At 39.5% G+C, this 19,605-nt stretch overlaps 1 protein-coding gene across 2 annotated transcripts; it reads right to left on the bottom strand.

Annotated features, from left to right (window-relative positions):
* Positions 1–6,157: 6,157 nt before the first annotated feature.
* LOC131933257 (cytochrome c oxidase subunit 6A1, mitochondrial-like) lies at positions 6,158–18,954 on the bottom strand. 2 transcript variants are annotated; one of them, XM_059290039.1, is made up of 3 exons: positions 18,623–18,954; positions 7,047–7,186; positions 6,158–6,392 (listed from the first exon to the last, which is right to left on the bottom strand). In XM_059290039.1, the coding sequence occupies exons 1-3, from the start codon at positions 18,765–18,767 to the stop codon at positions 6,306–6,308; spliced, it is 372 nt and encodes a 123-aa protein (XP_059146022.1). In that variant the 5' UTR covers positions 18,768–18,954; the 3' UTR covers positions 6,158–6,305. The 2 variants fall into 2 exon arrangements, with proteins under 2 accessions (XP_059146022.1, XP_059146023.1); XM_059290040.1 differs by lacking the exon at positions 18,623–18,954 and adding an exon at positions 12,323–12,524.
* Positions 18,955–19,605: the final 651 nt, after the last annotated feature.

Here is a 19,605-nt window from a genome sequence, read left to right as displayed (position 1 = left end):
GGATTAAAAATCATGTCTATAGCCCGAGTTCCATCCCCTGTTATTTTATATAAGAATATTCGAGAAAATTTTGGGGAGATCACTCCCGGTTTATCTTTAATATATTTTATTTATTTTATTTTTTTCATTTCTTTAACTTTCAAGTGACTTTTACTTTTTTTAACAGGGTAGATTTATACACAATATTACGATCATTAGCTAAATTTAGCCCCGATGTCATGACGTCAATATCCGACTTAATACTGTCATGCGGAAATTGTTTCGTTTATTTAGTGTCGTTAAATACGAAGACTGTAAAATCCCATAAAAAAACAAAAGTCGATGAGGAGGGAGGGGGGGGGGGTTGAAGGGGGGAAATCAATTTTGTTTAAACTATGTTTAAATGTCGGGGGTAGAAAAATGACGGGCAACGCAACTTTGGCAGATTATGGCTTTTGAAGAAGATTTGGACTCGTTTTACCAGTACTTTTTTAATAAGAAGGACCGTTCAGACAGAAAAAGTTGGTTAAAAACCTGGACGTTAAAAAAAAATGTAGTTTAAACATTTAAATTAGTTCAGTTCTCTGATGTTAGTTTACAAAAAAAATTCATACTTTTTACTGAAAAAGTTAAAATTAGTTAGATTTTTTTTTCGTTATGAGTATTTACAAGCTACAAAGTTCTAGATCAACAGTACTAGATCTATGTACTAGTAAATGGTCAAACGTTTTTCTTTTTGTGATAGTCAATAATTTTTTAAGGTGGGTGGCTACTATGTTAGTGGCTAACATATAAAAGGCTACCATGTTAGTGCCTGCTATATGTTTGTGGCTACCATGTTAGTGGCTACTATGTTAGTGGCTATCATGTTAGAGGCTACTATGTTAGCAGCTACCATGTTAGTGGCTACCATATAAAAGGCTACCATGTTCGTGCCTATCATGTTACTATGTTAGTGGCTACCATGTTAGTGGCTACTATGTTAGTGGCTACCATGTTAGTGCCTACACTATAAGGAGCTATCATGTTAGTGGCTACCATGTTATATATATATATATATATATATATATATATATATATATATATATATATCTATATATATATATATAGATATATATATATTATATATATGTAATAAATATAGTATATATATACATATATATATACACGTATATATATATATATAATATATTATATATATACACATATATATATACACGTATATATATATACTATATTATATATATATATATATATATATATATAATATATATATATATATATATATATATATATATATATATATATATCTTTATCAGCTCCAGCCTGACTATAAATGTTTACAATGAGGTTGAGAATGACGTATGCAGCCAGGGACGAAAACAAAAACAGTCCCATCCCGCTGCAATCATCCAATTTTCTGTCGAGACTTGGTAGCCAATTATATTTTTATTAGGGTCACAACCCGGCGCTTGCAGTTTCTGAGCTGGAAATCCCCAGTGTACATATTATATATGTATATATATATATATATATATATATATATATATATATATATATATATATATATATATATATATATATATATATATATATATGTGTAAATATATATATATATATATATATATATATATATATATATATATATATATTTGTATATATATATAAATATAAATTGACGGGGGGGGGTAATATCCTGTAGCCATATTATGTATATGTGCGTGTGTGTATTTATGAATATATATATATATATATATATATATATATATATATATATATATATATATATATATATATATATATTTATATGTATATATGAATATATATGTGTGTATATATGCATACGAATACATATTATATACACATATACAAATAATACATATATATACACACAAACATACATATACATAGAGATGCATTCATTTACTTTATGTATTTTATTTATTTTTATTTAATATTATTTTTTTTTTTTTTTTACTCATTTTATTTGTATATATTAATTAACATTTATATATTCGGTTTTGTATCATTTAAAATATGTAAAACATGAGCTTCCAATTGCCATTAACGAAACGAACTTAACAAAGATGTCATTTGAGTTCAACCTTTGACGCAATTATTCAAAATATTTCTGACTTTAAAGAATTTGTACCGACACAAAAAAATCATCAAAGCTTTTACAAGCTGGTACCTGCATATTATTTGTGCTGATTACAACTAAAAAGAAATTATCGTGTCTGTTATGTTTTTTATTTTTTATTTTTTTATTTTTTTTAAATTCTTTTTTTTTTAATGGAACATTTGTGTTTTACAACTTTGAACTCAGAAAACGCTCACGGCAAAATAGATAGAGGAGATTTTCTTTTATTGTCAATGTTTCTCGTTAACGTTGAGTTGTTGTTTCGTCAACTGCGTGGGATAGTGTTTGAAAGATAGGACAAATTAACATTAAAGTTGTCTGGTCAAGATGGTATAGACATTAGTGGGTTTTTTAGTGGGTAGGTGAAATGTGGGAGTTTAGGTTGTAAGTGGTAGATGACGAAGTGGGGTTGTATTTGGGTGGTTGGTAATGTGGGTGGTGGGGTGGTATGTGGGTGGTTGGTAATGTGGGTAGTGGGGTGGTATGTGGGTGGTTTGAAGGTAGAGATGTGGGTAGTGGGTAGTTGGTAATGTGGGTAGTGGGCAGTGGGGTGGTATGTGGGTGGTAAGTGTGTGTAATGTGGGTAGTGGGGTGGTATGTGGGTGGTTGGGTAATGTGGGTAGTGGGGTGGTATGTGGGTGGTTTGAAGGTAGAGATGTGGGTGGTGGGTAGTTGGTAATGTGGGTAGTGGGCAGTGGGGTGGTATGTGGGTGGTGAGTGTATGTAATGTGGGTAGTGGTGTGAGTGAGGTGAGTGGGTAGTAAATTATTGGTGATGGTACTGTGTGTAGTGGGGATGGTATCTGCGAGCTTGGTGTAGGTTTTATATATCGGGTAGGGGGGGGGGGCTTGTATAACATGGGTGCGGGCAGGGTTGTCATGTAGTTTGTGAGTGGGGTTAATGTAAATATATTGGGTGGGTGTGGTAATGTGGATTGTGAGTGGGTGCTAATGTGAATTGTGAGTGGGTGCTAATGTGAATTGTGAGTGGGTGCTAATGTGGATTGTGAGTGGGTGCTAATGTGGATTGTTAGTGGGTGCTAATGTGGATTGTAAGTGGGTGCTAATGTGGAGGATTTAGAGTGGGTGGGTGCTAATGTGGATTGTGAGTGGGTGCTAATGTGGATTGTGATTGGGTGCTAATGTAGATTGTAAGTGGGTGCTAATGTGGATTGTTAGTGGGTGCTAATGTGGATTGTGAGTGGGTGCTAATGTGGATTGTGAGTTGGTGCTGAAGTGGATTTTGAATGGATGGTAGTGTGGATAGTGAAAGGGTGGTAGTATGGATTGTGAGTGTGGGTGTTTTGATTGTGGCAAATCAGACGGCATGTTGTTGGAAATATGTTTAATGGGTAGATGATAACATTGTTAATTATGAATATATTATTAGGTGGTTTAATGTTAGGTCTTTAACGGTTGGTTGTTGGTGGATAATCCCAGGCTATCGAACAAAAAAAGGTGGCTTGAAATTTTTTTTTGAGGCACATTGGAATAAATACCTGCTATCCAGAAGCATGATCCGAATGGATACATAAATAATGAGGAAAAAGTATCCTTCATCGTGTATTTACTTACCGTGTTAATGCTGGCATCATATCCATGGTATTTACATCCAACAGTGAAACCACACAGCACAGCACCGGCCTCTACCCCTCCATAACATGACAACAAGTTACCGTAAACAACGAATCATCGTTAATGAACGAGAGAGGAAAAATAGTAACACTAGATGACGTCCCCTTGAACTGCGCTGACTGATTAGTCGCCCCTCATACAGGGGAGGCAAACTCACTGGGAGAGCTGACTTTGTGACGAGTTCTGTCCCTTGGTGACGATCCACTGTTCCAGCGTTTATTCCCCTTGTTGTTTCAGTGGCGCGCAGGTGAGAAAAGGGGTGGGGCGCGGCTTGTGGGGGGGGGGGGGGGGGGGGGCGGCGGAATGACCAGAATCGATCCTCTTAGCTGAGTCCATTATTTTTTTCTTTTTTTTAAACACAAAAAAAATTCCTTTTTTTTCCCCAGAAAATATGAAAGTTGATGCATAAGAAGACAAATCCGATCAAATTTTTATAAACCCCGTTGTAAATGTAAAAAAATGTGTATGTGTTGACGGTCGCCAATCGTGAAATCAGGTCATCGTTGCATGCAGTAGGAAAAGGATTAGAAGTTGTGAAGATTTTTCAGCGCTAACGGGATGCAAATATTTGTCTGGAATCATTAAACAGACGTGTTCATTCAGTCATAATCATCGAGAAGTGTCGAGTCGGGTATAATCATTGAAATGTGTTCCTTTTTTACAAGCTTTTATTTAGTTCGTAACGTCTGTTTGTTTGTTTGTATGTTGGTGGATTTGTGGCACATCTTGTAACTCAATTTTGACCGATTTTATGCAAGCTTTACTGATACATTCATCTTAGATGGCAATTATTGAATGTATTTTTTAATGTCACATGTCTTGACTATCAATTAGCCAACACAAACCCTTATACCATCACCAACACCAGTTCTACCACTTATACCATCACCATTCTGGACTATAAACCAACCAACACTACCAATTATAACATCACCAGTCTAGACTATAAACCAACCAACACTACCAATTATACCATCACCATTCTGCACCTTAAACTAACCAACACAAACCCTTATACCATCACCAGTTCTTACAATCAATTAACCAACACTAACTATTCTACCATCATCAACACTAGTCTTGACTACCAACCAGCAACCAACACTACCAATTATACCATCACCAGTAGACTATCAACCAACCAACACTACCACTTATACCATCACCAGTAGACTATCAACCAACCAACACTACCACTTATACCATCACCAGTAGACTATCAACCAACCAACACTACCAATTATACCTTCAGCATTCTAGACCATAAACCAACCAACAGTACCAATTAAACCATCACCATTCTGGACTATAAACCAACCATCACTACCATTTATACCATCACCAGTAGACTATCAATCAACCATCACTACCATTTATACCATCACCAGTAGACTATCAACCAACCAACACTAACCATTATACCATCAGCATTGTAGACCATAAACCAACCAACAGTACCAATTATACCATCACCATTCTGGACTATAAACCAACCAACACTACCATTTATACCATCACCAGTAGACTATCAACCAACACTACCAATTATACCATCAACAGTAGACTATCAACCAACACTACCAATTATACCATCACCAGTAGACTATCAACCAACACTACCAATTATACCATCACCAGTAGACTATCAACCAACACTACCAATTATACCATCTTCAACACCAGTAAACACAACAAAACGTAAAACAATATCACAGCCCTCTGACTCAGCCAACTATCACTCAAAAAACTAAGTCAACTTTAAACTCTATGCCATTTCCCCAAACCATTTCAGACAAAACTCTCGATTGTGACAACCTTTATTTGAAAGGATATTGAGACCAGTTAGTGAAACCCTACTTAACCTGCCCCCTCCCCACCCAATGTCGCCATTATAATAAAAACTAAAGCAATCGTCATCTCTATTTATAGGTTCTAGAATACGAGGATTAAAATAATAGTTTCGGATTAAACCTTGGAATACGATACAGTTCAGTTAAAAATGAGATAATCTTTTCAGGGGCTATAATTTCTGTCTAGCAATAAAGTTCATATTTCGGGAATAGATTTTTTTCTTAGAAATAAAAAGTATGTAATAAATTAGTTATATTAAAATAGATATTTGAAGTTATGAATACGTCAAGTCATAGTTTAACTACAATTTTAGTTAGTATAAAAGTAGAAGTAAAGTTCCCAATTTCGAACCTGACGGTCCATGAGGTATAGAATCCATGGAAAAAAAATAACTTGGGGAAAGTTTCCTTCAAATTCTGGGCGTGTTGCTGCCCTTTACCAAGTTAGGTAACCGAACACAACTAAAACAAAATTTATTTTTTTAAATAAATTTTAAAATATTTTTTTTATTAATTAATAAAAAAAAATTCTTTTTTTTTAAATAAATTATAAAAACGTCACACGAATATTAATGAAGCGTTCTTAAAAAAAAATTAAAAAATTCAATTTTCAAAAATCAACCGCATCAGCATCTCTGGAGGGAAACAAGACCACGTGACTTAAAGGTAAACACGGTCACATGACAAGGTCACATGACTCGCTCACTCGTCCTCCTCATACCCATCGGGCAGGGCGTTGTAGTATTTGTTGTGGAACAGGGTGTGGTTGCCGTCGCCCCACGGGAATGGCTGTAGAACAGACAAGATTTACAGTTGTCGTGGTAAATCTAAGACTAAGTCCCGTAAGTTACTTTATAGGATTTAGCGGTACAATGGGCAGAAGATGTAGAGTTCTCTAGTGTATGTTACCTCGATGTGGAAAGGGATTGTGTGGTCAGTTTTAATCTATACCCAGCCGGTTTTACTTTCTTTTACATGTCAGGTACCCTTTAGAGCTGGGTGGACTCGGAGATTTTCTTCGAACTCGAGCCGGGGAGGAAGTTATGTTTTAAACAGTTTATAAAATATAGAAAATCTTTATGGTGATACTGTGGTGTATTATAGACGTGTAAGTGTAAGTGCGTAGGCTCGTAAGTTAGTGCATAGGCATGTAAGTTGGTGCGTAGGCATAGATGTAAGCGTAAGGGTAGTGAACTACAGTATCGTGTATTGCAATGCAGTGCGGCGTAGCGTGTGTAGTGTAGTGTGGTGTAGTGTAGTATAGTGGGGTGTAGTGTGGTGTGGTGTAGTGTGGTGTGGTGGAGTGGGGTGTAGTGTGGTGTGGTGAAGTGTAGTGTAGTATAGTTGTGTAGCATAACGTAGCTTAGAGTAACGTAGCCTTAGTATGAGGGTAGAACAGTTTAGTCTAGCATAACGAAGCTCAGCACAGTGCCGTTTCCCTACCTTATTCCTGATACGAAGGTGAGGATAAGGTATGAACTCGGGTCTCTCCTCGTGTTTTTTAGTGAACTGTAGATAGACAGCCAAGGTCCCTACCATAGCAATTGCCCAAAAGGTCGCGGCCTTCCATTTCTGAGATTCAGCTGTAAGGGAAAAAAATTTCCTACCATTAAGCCTTACTCTTACACAGTGGCGTAGCGAGGTCGTGTGGTGTCACCCCCCAGAGGCGTAGCGACCCTTCCTGGGGACAAACTTTCAATTTTCGATTTGCACCCACACCCCCCCCCTCAAGCTTTCGATTTGCATTTCTTAAAATACTATTTAACACTCGAATTAATCACTTAATTAAGTGGGATTATCATTTTTCTCTAAATATTTTGCTATTTTTAGCCTTGGTGTCACCCCCCCCAAATGGTGTCACCCGGTGCGATCCGCACCCCCCCCCCCCCCTCGCTCCGCCACTACTCTTACATGTTAATTTAGCACCTTGATATTTGAGAGCTTTCTGGCTAGCAGACGATAAGGATTAAGATAAGAGTTGTATTTAAGTTAAGGGTCAAGTGGACTGGGCTTCTAAATAGGTGATAACTTTTACTGGTGATAACTAATTAGGCATCATAATTAATCCGTGACATGGATGTCAAATCATAAATGCCATTCAAGAAATCAGCATGACTGTAAAATGACTGGTCTATATTTTGTATGTCAAACTAATTCGATTTTTAAAATGTGCTTAATAGAGTTTAAAAGTTGTTTGTAGTGTAGTGTTATTACAATATACCAGATACAAATGATTTAGGGAATTAGATGCGTATGATTTAAAACACTGAGAACAATTCGAAAACTAATCAACTTTAACGTCACCACCCTAATTAGTATTATAAAATTCTGCTAATTAAGTTTAAGAATCATTTGCAGTCTTTTAAAAAATCTGTAACATTACAATTAGATTACATTATACGATATTGATACTGCTGAAAAGGTAAATTATAAATTATTCATGATTTATTAATTATTTATGATATCAACAGTAACGAAAGCATTAATATAAGACATGTTGACATGTGTATGAGCTTGAGGGAAAACCTAATCGATTACTAAAGTTTGTACTTTTATCAATGTGCCAAACAAAACAAAAACAACCAATGCGTGTATTACCAATTCTTGCCAATGTCATGACTAAAATAACACTTTGTGTCTACAGTCTAGAACAGTCTGCTTCTTCTTTCGTTCTTAATTTAAGTGTCGGAAGGGATTCCCTCCAACACAATTAAGTATACGCGTCAACTGGTTATGCGCCATTGACTCCCGATTTCAGTCTGTTTTTCTTTTTGGATTTGCTTCCATAGCCTTTGTCCAACCAAGAACAAACTACAAGGCAGCAGTTGTTTGATTTTTGGAGTTGTCTCTCCTAGAAGAGTGGCATTGACTCCCGATTTCAGTCTGTTTTTCTTTTTGGATTTGCTTCCATAGCCTTTGTCCAACCAAGAACAAACTACAAGGCAGCAGTTGTTTGATTTTTGGAGTTGTCTCTCCTAGAAGAGTGGCTTTACCGACTTGACCAGCCGACCCCTAGAGCAGTGGTTCTAAACCTTTTTGGAGGTACCGAACTCCACAGGTTTTATAAGCGCATTCATCGAACCATTCTTAAATAGTTGTATCGTCAGATGATTAATCAAATTAGTCGGGTGTGTGTGTGTCTTCTGAGACTGACTCAACAAAACCCTGGGGTTCGATCGAACCCAAGTTAGGAAACAATTATCTTGAGGAAGAGCATAACGCCATACTTAATGGTGGTACATAATAAATAGCCCATAATCATCAAATATGTAACTGATATTTCAGAACACTCTCCTCAAAACATCAGCTCAGTGCTGGACCAACATCAAGTTTGTTAATCAATTTCTATTTACAGGTTACAAAAAAACATCCTTTTAAAAAAAATTCTGTTTTCTAACAATTTTTTTTTAAATAGCAAACGTTTATCATTGCGCTTTCAAGAATCCCCCCTCAGAGTTTCTTCCAGGCATCTCTCCGGTGGGGGGCTTTTACCAGTGTCCGCCCCCCCCCCCCCCCGGAAATTTCAAGATCCCCCTCCCCCACCCCCGGAGAAAAAAGACTGGAAGAAACACTCCCCACCCCTCCACCATCCCCTTCGTCACATATCGTAACGAAATTCCACGAGCCCTTCTCCCCCACCGTAGGAGTAGGAGTGTGAAGCCGATAAGACGACCCCTGTGTAGATCTACTGGATACATCTTACAATGCATTCTTTCTTAAAATATAAGATGGCTCATTTTTGGAGCTTTAATTTTACACTTCTTGTGTAAATTGTCGGTACTAGTAGGTATCAGTAGGAAAATATTGAAGAAACCTGTCCAGAATCGTTGCTACGTAGGCTATTAAGGGTAGCCTTTTTGGGCAATTATGGGTAGCCTGGTGGGCATTTATGGGTAGCCTGGTGGGCACTTATGGGTGGCCTGGTGGGTACTTATGGGTAGCCTGGTGGGCATTTATGGGTAGCCTGGTGGGAAACTATGGGTAGCCTGGTGGGAAACTATGGGTAGCCTGGTGGGCACTTATGGGTAGCCTGGTGGGCATTCATGGGTAGCCTGGTGGGCACTTATGGGTAGCCTGGTGGGCATTTATGGGTAGCCTGGTGGGAAACTATGAGTAGCCTGGTGGGAAACTATGGGCAGCCTGGTGGGAAACTATGGGTAGCCTGGTGGGAAACTATGGGTAGCCTGGTGGGAAACTATGGGTAGCCTGGTGGGCAACTATGGGTAGCCTGGTGGGAAACTATGGGTAGCCTGGTGGGCAACTATGGGTAGCCTGGTGGGAAACTATGGGTAGCCTGGTGGGAAATTATGGGTAGCCTGGTGGGAAATTATGGGTAGCCTGGTGGGCATTTATGGGTAGCCTGGTGGGCAACTATGGGTAGCCTGGTGGGAAACTATGGGTAGCCTGTTCGGCAATTATGGGTAGCCTGGTGGGCATTTATGGGTAGCCTGGTGGGCAACTATGGGTAGCCTGGTGGGCAACTATGGGTAGCCTGGTGGGAAACTATGGGTAGCTTGGTGGGAAATTATGGGTAGCCTGGTGGGCATTTATGGGTAGCCTGGTGGGCAACTATGGGTAGCCTGGTGGGCAACTATGGGTAGCCTGGTGGGAAACTATGGGTAGCCTGGTGGGAAACTATGGGTAGCCTGGTGGGCAACTATGGGTAGCCTGGTGGGAAACTATGGGTAGCCTGGTGGGCAACTATGGGTAGCCTGGTGGGAAACTATGGGTAGCCTGGTGGGAAATTATGGGTAGCCTGGTGGGAAACTATGGGCAGCCTGGTGGTCAACTATGGGTAGCCTGGTGGGAAACTATGGGTAGCCTGGTGGGCAACTATGGGTAGCCTGGTGGGAAACTATGGGTAGCCTGTTCTGCAATTATGGGTAGCCTGGTGGGCATTTATGGGTAGCCTGGTGGGAAACTATGGGTAGCCTGGTGGGAAACTATGGGTAGCCTGTTCGGCAATTATGGGTAGCCTGGTGGGCAATTATGGGTAGCCTGGTGGGAAACTATGGGTAGCCTGGTGGGCAACTATGGGTAGCCTGGTGGGCAACTATGGGTAGCCTGGTGGGCAACTATGGGTAGCCTGGTGGGAAACTATGGGTAGCCTGGTGGGAAATTATGGGTAGCCTGGTGGGAAATTATGGGTAGCCTGGTGGGCATTTATGGGTAGCCTGGTGGGCAACTATGGGTAGCCTGGTGGGCAACTATGGGTAGCCTGGTGGGAAACTATGGGTAGCCTGGTGGGAAATTATGGGTAGCCTGGTGGGAAATTATGGGTAGCCTGGTGGGCAACTATGGGTAGCCTGGTGGGCAACTATGGGTAGCCTGGTGGGAAACTATGGGTAGCCTGGTGGGAAACTATGGGTAGCCTGGTGGGAAACTATGGGTAGCCTGGTGTGAAACTATGGGTAGCCTGGTGGGAAACTATGGGTAGCCTGGTGGTCAATTATGGGTAGCCTGTTGGGAAACTATGGGTAGCCTGGTGGTCAATTATGGGTAGCCTGGTGGGAAACTATGGGCAGCCTGGTGGTCAACTATGGGTAGCCTGGTGGGAAACTATGGGTAGCCTGTTCGGCAATTATGGGTAGCCTGGTGGGCATTTATGGGTAGCCTGGTGGGCAACTATGGGTAGCCTGGTGGGCAACTATGGGTAGCCTGGTGGGAAACTATGGGTAGCCTGGTGGGAAATTATGGGTAGCCTGGTGGGAAATTATGGGTAGCCTGGTGGGCATTTATGGGTAGCCTGGTGGGAAATTATGGGTAGCCTGTTAGGAAACTATGGGTAGCCTGGTGGGAAACTATGGGTAGCCTGGTGGGAAACTATGGGTAGCCTTGTGGGCACTTACAGGCAGCATATTGGGCAATTATGGGTAGCCTGTGATCACATTTGAACAAATTCTATTACCTGGATTAGTCCAAGAGTACCATGAGACAGGTGAAAATGGACAAAACACACACATTTGTCTCCATGCCATTGTCAACATTAGACAAACCTAACACATAAAACTGTCCTCTGTGTCTGCAATTTTTACGGGAAGGAACACTTGAACCCACTGTTTCTTTCAGGCATCTCTTTGCACGTCTACCCGCGAACGAAATAAAATGTATATAGTAATATGTAATTTTGCCAGTGTACGCCCCCCCCCCCAACACCCCCAGAAATATTTAGTTCGCCATCCCGAAAGTTTTAAGTGCTCCCCCCGACCCCCCCTCCAAGGAAAGAAATGTCTGAAAGAAACTGCATGAAATTCTTTCCCCGTCCCTCGCCCATGTCCGAAGATATGCCTGAAAGAAACTGTTTCTGACCATAACTCATAACAATAAATCACCACTATACTTTAACGTAGGATCGACCTATTTTCAAAAGATTCTAGACTACACTCTACTTCCACGCCAACTAGCCTAGAACTATCTAGATTCTAGATCTAGATCATAGATGCAGAGTTTCTTCCAGACATCTCTTCCCACTCCCCCCTCACACCAAATAAAGTCTACTCCCCCCCCCCCCTCAAGGAATGGAATTTATATAGAAAATATATATTTTAACAGTGTCCACCCCTACCCCCACCCCCGGAGAAAAAAGTCTGGAAGAAACACAGCATACTGAGCATAGGTGTATCGAGCTAAGCTAAACAAAACTAGATCTAAGTCTAGATCTAATGACTGAGAAGTGGAACCACTTGCTAGACCAAAGCTCCCACAAACCACGGACTCACAAAATTTGCCTTCATCCTCCGGCCCGTAGGGGGACGGAGGAAAGACGAAGTTGCCACAGTCTCGACCCCTGGTCAGCTGACTGACGTGGTACCGTCTCACGTGCAGGCCAAGAGCGACAAGTCTGGAACTAAACATCGTGCTGGTCTTGTGACTGTAGTTGTAATGTAAACACACCCCAGCCCACCTCGACGTCACTTCCGTTCAAAATGTGCGCCGGTCGCTTTCAGAAACAGTGTGTAGTTGTGGGCATAGCGGGAAGGGTGTATTGGAGTATTGGTATAACCTATGTTCGATAATAGACTCTTCCGAAATAGATGTGTTTGGTTGTTAGAAGTAGTCTTATAGGGGGGGGGGGGGGTCAATGACGTCAAACTCGTAGGGGGGATAGGGGAGGGGGGGGGTCCGTAATTTTGAGACGGTGAGTGAGGGGGTGGGTTCAGATGGTGTGATGTCACACTTTTGCATTATAAAAAAGCAATGTTAGAAAACGAACTTTAGCCGTTATTTCGCGTTTTAGAAAGCTGCTTTAATAAATTGTAATAGGAATTGATTAAAATACTCTATGTTGACTGAGTTCAGACAGGATTTTAAGAAAAATTAAACTGCATAAATGAGGGGGGAGGGGGTTGTAGGCTGAGGTGTGACGTCATTATAGGGGAGGGGTCTGGCTTTGTGTGACTATTTTTGACGGAGCGGAGTGTGTAGTGGTGGGCACAGCGGGAAGGGTGTATTGGAGTTTGGTATAACCTACGTTCGACAATAGACTCTTCCGAAAATAGGTGTATTTGGTTGTTAGTAGTAGTCTTATAGTAAAAAAGTGTTAAGTCCATAAATGGCGTCAAACTCGTAGGGGGGGAGGGGGTTCCTAAAATGTGTGACCGTGTGTGATGAGGGGAAGGGGGTGGGGGTTCAGATGGTGTGACGTCACACCTTTGCATTATAAAAAAAGCAATGTCAGAAACCGCTGAGATAACATTACAGTGAATTACAACCAACAACCTTTCGCGCCTATTTTGAGAAGTCTGTTGATGGATATCGGTCATACGGGCCGTGTCCGGTTAAGCCCCGCCACTAATGCAAAAAGTGCACGGGCGAAAAGTTAAGCCCCGCCACTTGTGACCTATTTCTGATGTCGAGACATTTGAATATTTAAACGCACCCCATAAAAACAACCTCCTCCGCCTCTAGAACTTGTGTGAGGGTTAAAGCTGGTCTGTATTGTCGTACCTTTAAGTTAAAGGTACCACAATACAGACCTTTTCATGGAAATTATTAATGACTAAGTCCCAATTTCACCCTCTTCAATAAAATCTATAGTACAAGTTTTATCTCCTCTTTTTTTTATATACTTTACTCAATGGCGGGGGTTAACTTTTTTGGCTGGGCTTATCTGGACAAGGTCCACTAATATCTATAATCCCCCCCCCCTTTTTTTTTTCACTTTATCGACAAGGATTATTGTAGCGATATTAGCAAGGAAACATAATCGAATACTTCTTGTGGGCGTTCTAAAAATAAATTTGTGGAGTGCGACACGTGACATCTATGTGGAATCAACTTCAAAAGTTGCATTACATCATCTCTATATTCTATTTATAGTAACGGTGAAGACATAATATGATGTCATAAGCCACGGGTTCCCAACCTGGGGGTCGCGACCCCCCTGGGGGTCGCGAAGGTCTTTCTGGGGGGTCGCCAACTGGTATACTAAACCTTAGTAATTTAAAACAAAACATAAATATTTAGAAGAATTTTTGAAATTCGGCTTCATTAACATCACTGGAAATGTAATAGAGAAGAAACAAAGCGCACTGTACAAAGTTGATCTGAGGCACGAATCTATGAAATCTTCAAAACTAAAACGCCATTTGAGACGAGTCATTCGGAACACACCAAAAAATATATGGAGTTCTTTCGTCGGTAAGAAGCTAGTTGCAAACGCCAGAGACTTGATCGAATAGGAAGTTTTCACCAGCATTAGTGTAAACATCAAATGAAGTCACGATAGAAAATGCCAAGCAAAAAAAAAAAAAAAAAAAAAAATAGGACAAAATCTCATCAAACACTGCATGTACGTAAATGTTAAATAACACATTTTTATTGAAATTAAGCTTCCACCATTGTTTGCTTTTCAAGTTGATAAATCAACAGACGTGAGTTCGTGTTCGAAGTTGCTGGTCTGTGTCTATATTCATGCGGATGATAGCACAGAAGAGTTGCTCTTTTGTGAAGATAGCATGGAGAAAATACATACCTTTTTTAAAACTGGATTATTAAAATGGGCTAGAACGGCTGTGGGGGTTTGTACGGATGGTGCGCCATCTATGTTTAGCTCAATATCGGGCTTTCAGAAAACAGAAAAGATTTAGCTCCCTAACCACTGCCCTAACCGATCGACATCAAGAGTCCATTGCTAGTATAAGTCGTAAATTATATAAAATTTGGAGCCTTCAAAGAACTGAGTAAAAAAATTAATAGAGATCACGAGGTTCTTCTCTTCTACACTACAGTACGCTTGCTGTCAAACGAAATGTTGTAAATTGTGTTTTTGAATTGAAATCTGAAATCAAATTGTTCTTGGAAGTGCAAAGGAAACAAGACTTTTTGGTATACTTAAAACGACATAGAGTGGTTGGAGAGAGTATCATACCTAGCAGATGTGTTTGAACATCAAGATAAGCTTAACCTGCAGCTTCAGGGAAAATGAACGAATATTATGTTTCCATGATAATCTCGGGGCATTTTTATCAAAGCTGCAAAATCTGTAAAGAAAATAAATCTTGGAAATATTTTAAATTTGAGAAACTCTGCAGTGTGGTAGATGAATCTGATTGTGAGATAATTAAAATTTTGAAAGAAGCGATTTCTGGGCATCTTGAATCTCTTGAAAACGAACTGCATCGCTATTTCTCTGAGCTGAAAAAAGAAGAATCTACATTTACGCATTACCAATTCTCTTCTTCCCTTGATGTTGCCAGCATTCCCGATGAATTACAAGATGAATTCTTTGATTTGCAGAAAGATTCCGAGTAAGATGAAAAACTGAAGACACAATTTTGGTGTAGTATTCACCATTCATACCCAAACGTAAAATTGATTGACTTTTCGAGAATATATTTTCAACACTACTCTTGGATTAAAAACAAAATTAAGATAATTATAATGACATAGGTGGCGTTAACAAAAAATTTTAAAATTAAAAACTTAACAACGAACGTTTAGTGAATAGTATGCAATTTTGCTCATGCTATTAAAATAGTTACCAAGAGTAGTTCATATTGTAAGTCTACTAGAAAATCTTATTTTAGTGCTTATTAATTTCCATACTAATTTCGGCTTTTTAATTCTATGGGGGTCGCGGGTCACTTACTTTTTATAAAAGGGGGTCGCCAAACGAAAAAGGTTGGGAACCACTGTCATAAGCGAACTGACGGGGGCAAAGCTCTCGTGTAGATATTATTTTTTAAAACTAAACAATGCTTTCTTTAACTCTGATTTATCGTTTGAAACACCTCAGAGCTTAGGTAATGAAGCTACAAAGAAATGCAACAGCAGCGTTAATAATTTAGAAAGCTAATCTGCGTCTTAAGGAAATCGTTTTCTTAGAGGTGATTTCTACAAGAAGGATAAACATTGTAGTGGGGTGGGGTGGGGGAGGCGTGGTGGGGTAGGCGGGGGGGGGGGGGAGAAATGAGAGAGTGAAAATGAATTCATAAAAATATATTAATTTTTATAAACCAATTTATTTTCTAGGCGGACGAACTAGCCATACAATCTTTGTCGGGTATTAGTTTTTATTTCAATGATAATAACATACCCCCCCTTCTTCTCTCCCCCCCCCCCCCCCACACACTCATCCTGTCGATAAACATAAATAAATGAAGAACGTCGTTTTCTTAACGTCAGCGAATCAATCGGACGATTTAAATAAACGCTAACTCATAACTCACGTCTCGTTTACAGTGTATGGGAATAGTGCATAGATCATGTGACACATACACATAGACACACACACACACACACACACATTCATATATATATATATTATATATATATATATATATATATATATATATATATATATATATATATATATATATATATATATATATATATATATATATATATATATAACATACACACAACTAAACTCTTGCTACATTTTCTTTTTATTTATAGTTCAATACATATTATTGGGACGGCGTTGATTGTGTGCTAGAGCGTTCGACTGCTAACCCGAAAGTCTCGTTTCGGATCCGCAAAACGACACTGAGCCAACCCAGCTCTGATGGGTACCTGACTCGCATTAGGGAAACAAAGGCGGCTTGGCGTAATGTTGACCACACTGTCAATTCACATGCCGAGATCACTTGTGTGTGTGTGTATGTGTGTGGTTGCGTGTGTGTGTGTGTGTGTGACTTCCATCACCTCCCACCCAGCCCTTGACGTTCTTGTGGCTTCATCTGACTCGCTAATGGACGTGTGTGAACGCTAAACTCCTTCCCTGGCTAAAGTAAGCGGTAGTATAAACATAATGTAAAGTAAGCATACCAATAGGGGTGGTAAGTAGGTCACCAACCAGTTCTATGACTCATGCAGGTTTTATTGAGCCGTAGAACTGTTTGGTGACCTACTTACCAGCCCTATTGGGACCTAAAGGTCAATAGGGCAGGAGTAGCAGAGCTCACCTGTCCCCATGACCTTGGCATATTATAAATTAGTCTAGTCAGTCCTATGCCCAACCGCCCTATAAGTTTCCTTAACTTGAGACAGGTACCTATTACAGCTGAGTGGACTCAGGGACGTCCTACAGACTCAACCCCGGGATTCTAGTTCGAGACTTTACATTTTTCTTTAAAAAAAACAGCAAGTGTCGTATAGCTAATATCCATACTAGTAATTGTAAAAATAAATACACCATTGCATATCGAAGCCGTAGTTTTAGCAAGTATTATAAGCCTCGTACATACGAACCTGAAACGGACACCGGTTTCAGTAAGGAAAAATAACGATACGATACTGTATTGTGCTGCGGGTGTACATACAGAGGAAATATCGATACTCCGACCTTGGCCTGAATAAATTATTAACGATACCGGCGTGGTGAATTCAATACAACGGCAATGTTCTAGTTACTTTCTGTCAATGTTAATGTAATGCCATGTTGGTGTTATGCTGATGACATGCCGATGTCATGTTGATGACAATTATCATGCTTTAGTTATCATGATGTCATATGGATGTCAAGGTATATTGATGACATATATATATATATATATATATATATATATATATATATATATATATATATATATATATATATATATATATCATGTTTATGCATGGCTGATGTCATGTTGACATAATGATGTCATGTTAAGGTCATGTTGATGTCATGTTAATGATAAGTTGTCATGCTTGATATTGTGATGTCATGGTGTAGTTTTGCAGATGTCATATTGCAGTCAAGATGTCATGTTAATGCCAAAGTGATGACTTGGTGATGTCATATGGATGTCATGTTATACTTATGACATATATATGTCAGGTTTATGCATGGCTGATGTCATGTTGACATAATGATGTCATATTAATGATAAGTTGTTATGCTGACATGTTGATGTTGTGATGTCATGCTGTAGTTATGTCATGTTGATGTCATGTTAATGCCAAATTGATGTCATGTTGATGTCATATTAATGCCATGTTATTATATTGCTAATGTCATCTTAATGTACTTTATATCAAGTTTAATGCCAAACTGATGTCATATTGATGACATCCTATCGATATGTTGACCTCACGTTGATATCATGACTTCATGTATAGTTCATATTCACGTTATATTAACATCATGTTATATAATGCCTTGATGATGTCATGTTGACAACTCGATGATGCCATATTAATGTCAAGCTGATGCCATGTTGACATTGTGATGCCATGCCAATGATGTCATGTCTGTGACCAGTGGCGTAGCGAGGTCGGGTGTCATCCGATGCGGCACTTAATGGTGTCACCCCCCAGAGTCGTAGCGACCCTTCCCGCGGACAATCTTTCAATTTTCGATTTGCACCCCCTCCCCCCTCATCAAACTTTCAATTTGCACCTCTTAAAAGACTATTTAACACTCGAATTAATCACTTACTTAAGTGGAATTATCATTTTTCTTTATATATTTTGCTATTTTTTGCCTTGGTGTCACCCCCCCCCCCCCCTAAATGGTGTCCGCACCTCCCGCCCCTCCTCGCTACGCCACTATCTGTGACATACACAGCCCCTAACAAAACAAGACTTACGAGACATATTGTCTTCAGACGGGTACGGGTAGTCCTTGAACCTCTTTCTGATGCACGGAGCGGCACGGTCGACGACTATTTTGTCATCTGCGGCCGCTGAGAAACGCCGGAGTGACCGGACCAGCGAAGAAACGACAAGCTTCATGACAAAGTTGTAGAACTCCTGAATGCGTAGCGTAGGCTTTGTTTAGTCGTGGAGGTTCTAGAATGGTGCAAGGTGATGTGCAGGTTTTTTTTTAATATAAAGATGAAAATTTGAAAATTTGGTGCGCAAACTGTTACAGAAATAACACACGAAGAAAAACTTGTCTGCAAGAAAAAAACGTCTACAATAAACGCGTGTATTACAGAAAGCTGTCAGCTGCCATTTTAAAACACGTGATGTTTTTGTTTTGTTTTGTTTTTAACTTGCCAGACTGCATTTATTTAAACCAATTTTAAATATTTTTCTGGCACGATCGTCAGATTTTTGTATTCACTACCAGCTTATAATTTTATCTATGTGCAAGACAGCAGTCTTTAAAATAATATTGCACGTTTTTGTGCTGAATTCTAACCCCTACACCATCATTAAACTAAAAAGTCAAATAGATGCCCCTTTTAAGTTAAACTTTTACGTCATCCCCTTACCAAAAAAAAATATTTTTTTGTCAAGGGATGTAACTTTTAGCGTTCTATTTTATTCGTATTTATCATTGTTACGTCCCTTTGCTTTTTTTAAAACTAACTCTTTTGATAAAAAATAAACCGCCGTCTTTTTAATGACCAACAACCGGATATTCGGGGGGTATGGGGGAGGGGGAATCTTCAGGTATTCAGATAAATGCTTGCGAGTATAAATTATTAAAAAGCATCCAGCATTTTTAAATTGTAGTCATTGTACAGTTTATAATCCCTGTAATTTTCTTTTCATGAAAGAAACGTTACCCTTTACGTCAATATGGCAGATGAAGTAGAGTTACCCGTGTATGTGGTCAGTTCAA

This window comes from Physella acuta, unplaced genomic scaffold, assembly GCF_028476545.2.
Source record: "Physella acuta isolate Inbredline_101_S28 unplaced genomic scaffold, ASM2847654v3 ptg002422l, whole genome shotgun sequence".
In the NCBI taxonomy this organism is placed as follows: domain Eukaryota; kingdom Metazoa; phylum Mollusca; class Gastropoda; family Physidae; genus Physella; species Physella acuta.
Note: the sequence above shows the minus strand (reverse complement) of the source record. Positions and strands in the feature narration are given on the sequence as shown.

Coding starts and splice junctions, on each gene's coding strand:
- LOC131933257 (XM_059290039.1), bottom strand. CDS start 18,767: ATGAAGCTTGTCGTTTCTTCGCTGGTCCGGTCACTCCGGCGTTTCTCA. Junction 7,187..18,622: donor GTCTGAAGACAATATGTCTC/GTAAGTCTTGTT, acceptor TTTCCCTTACAG/CTGAATCTCAGAAATGGAAG. Junction 6,393..7,046: donor ACCTTCGTATCAGGAATAAG/GTAGGGAAACGG, acceptor TCTGTTCTACAG/CCATTCCCGTGGGGCGACGG.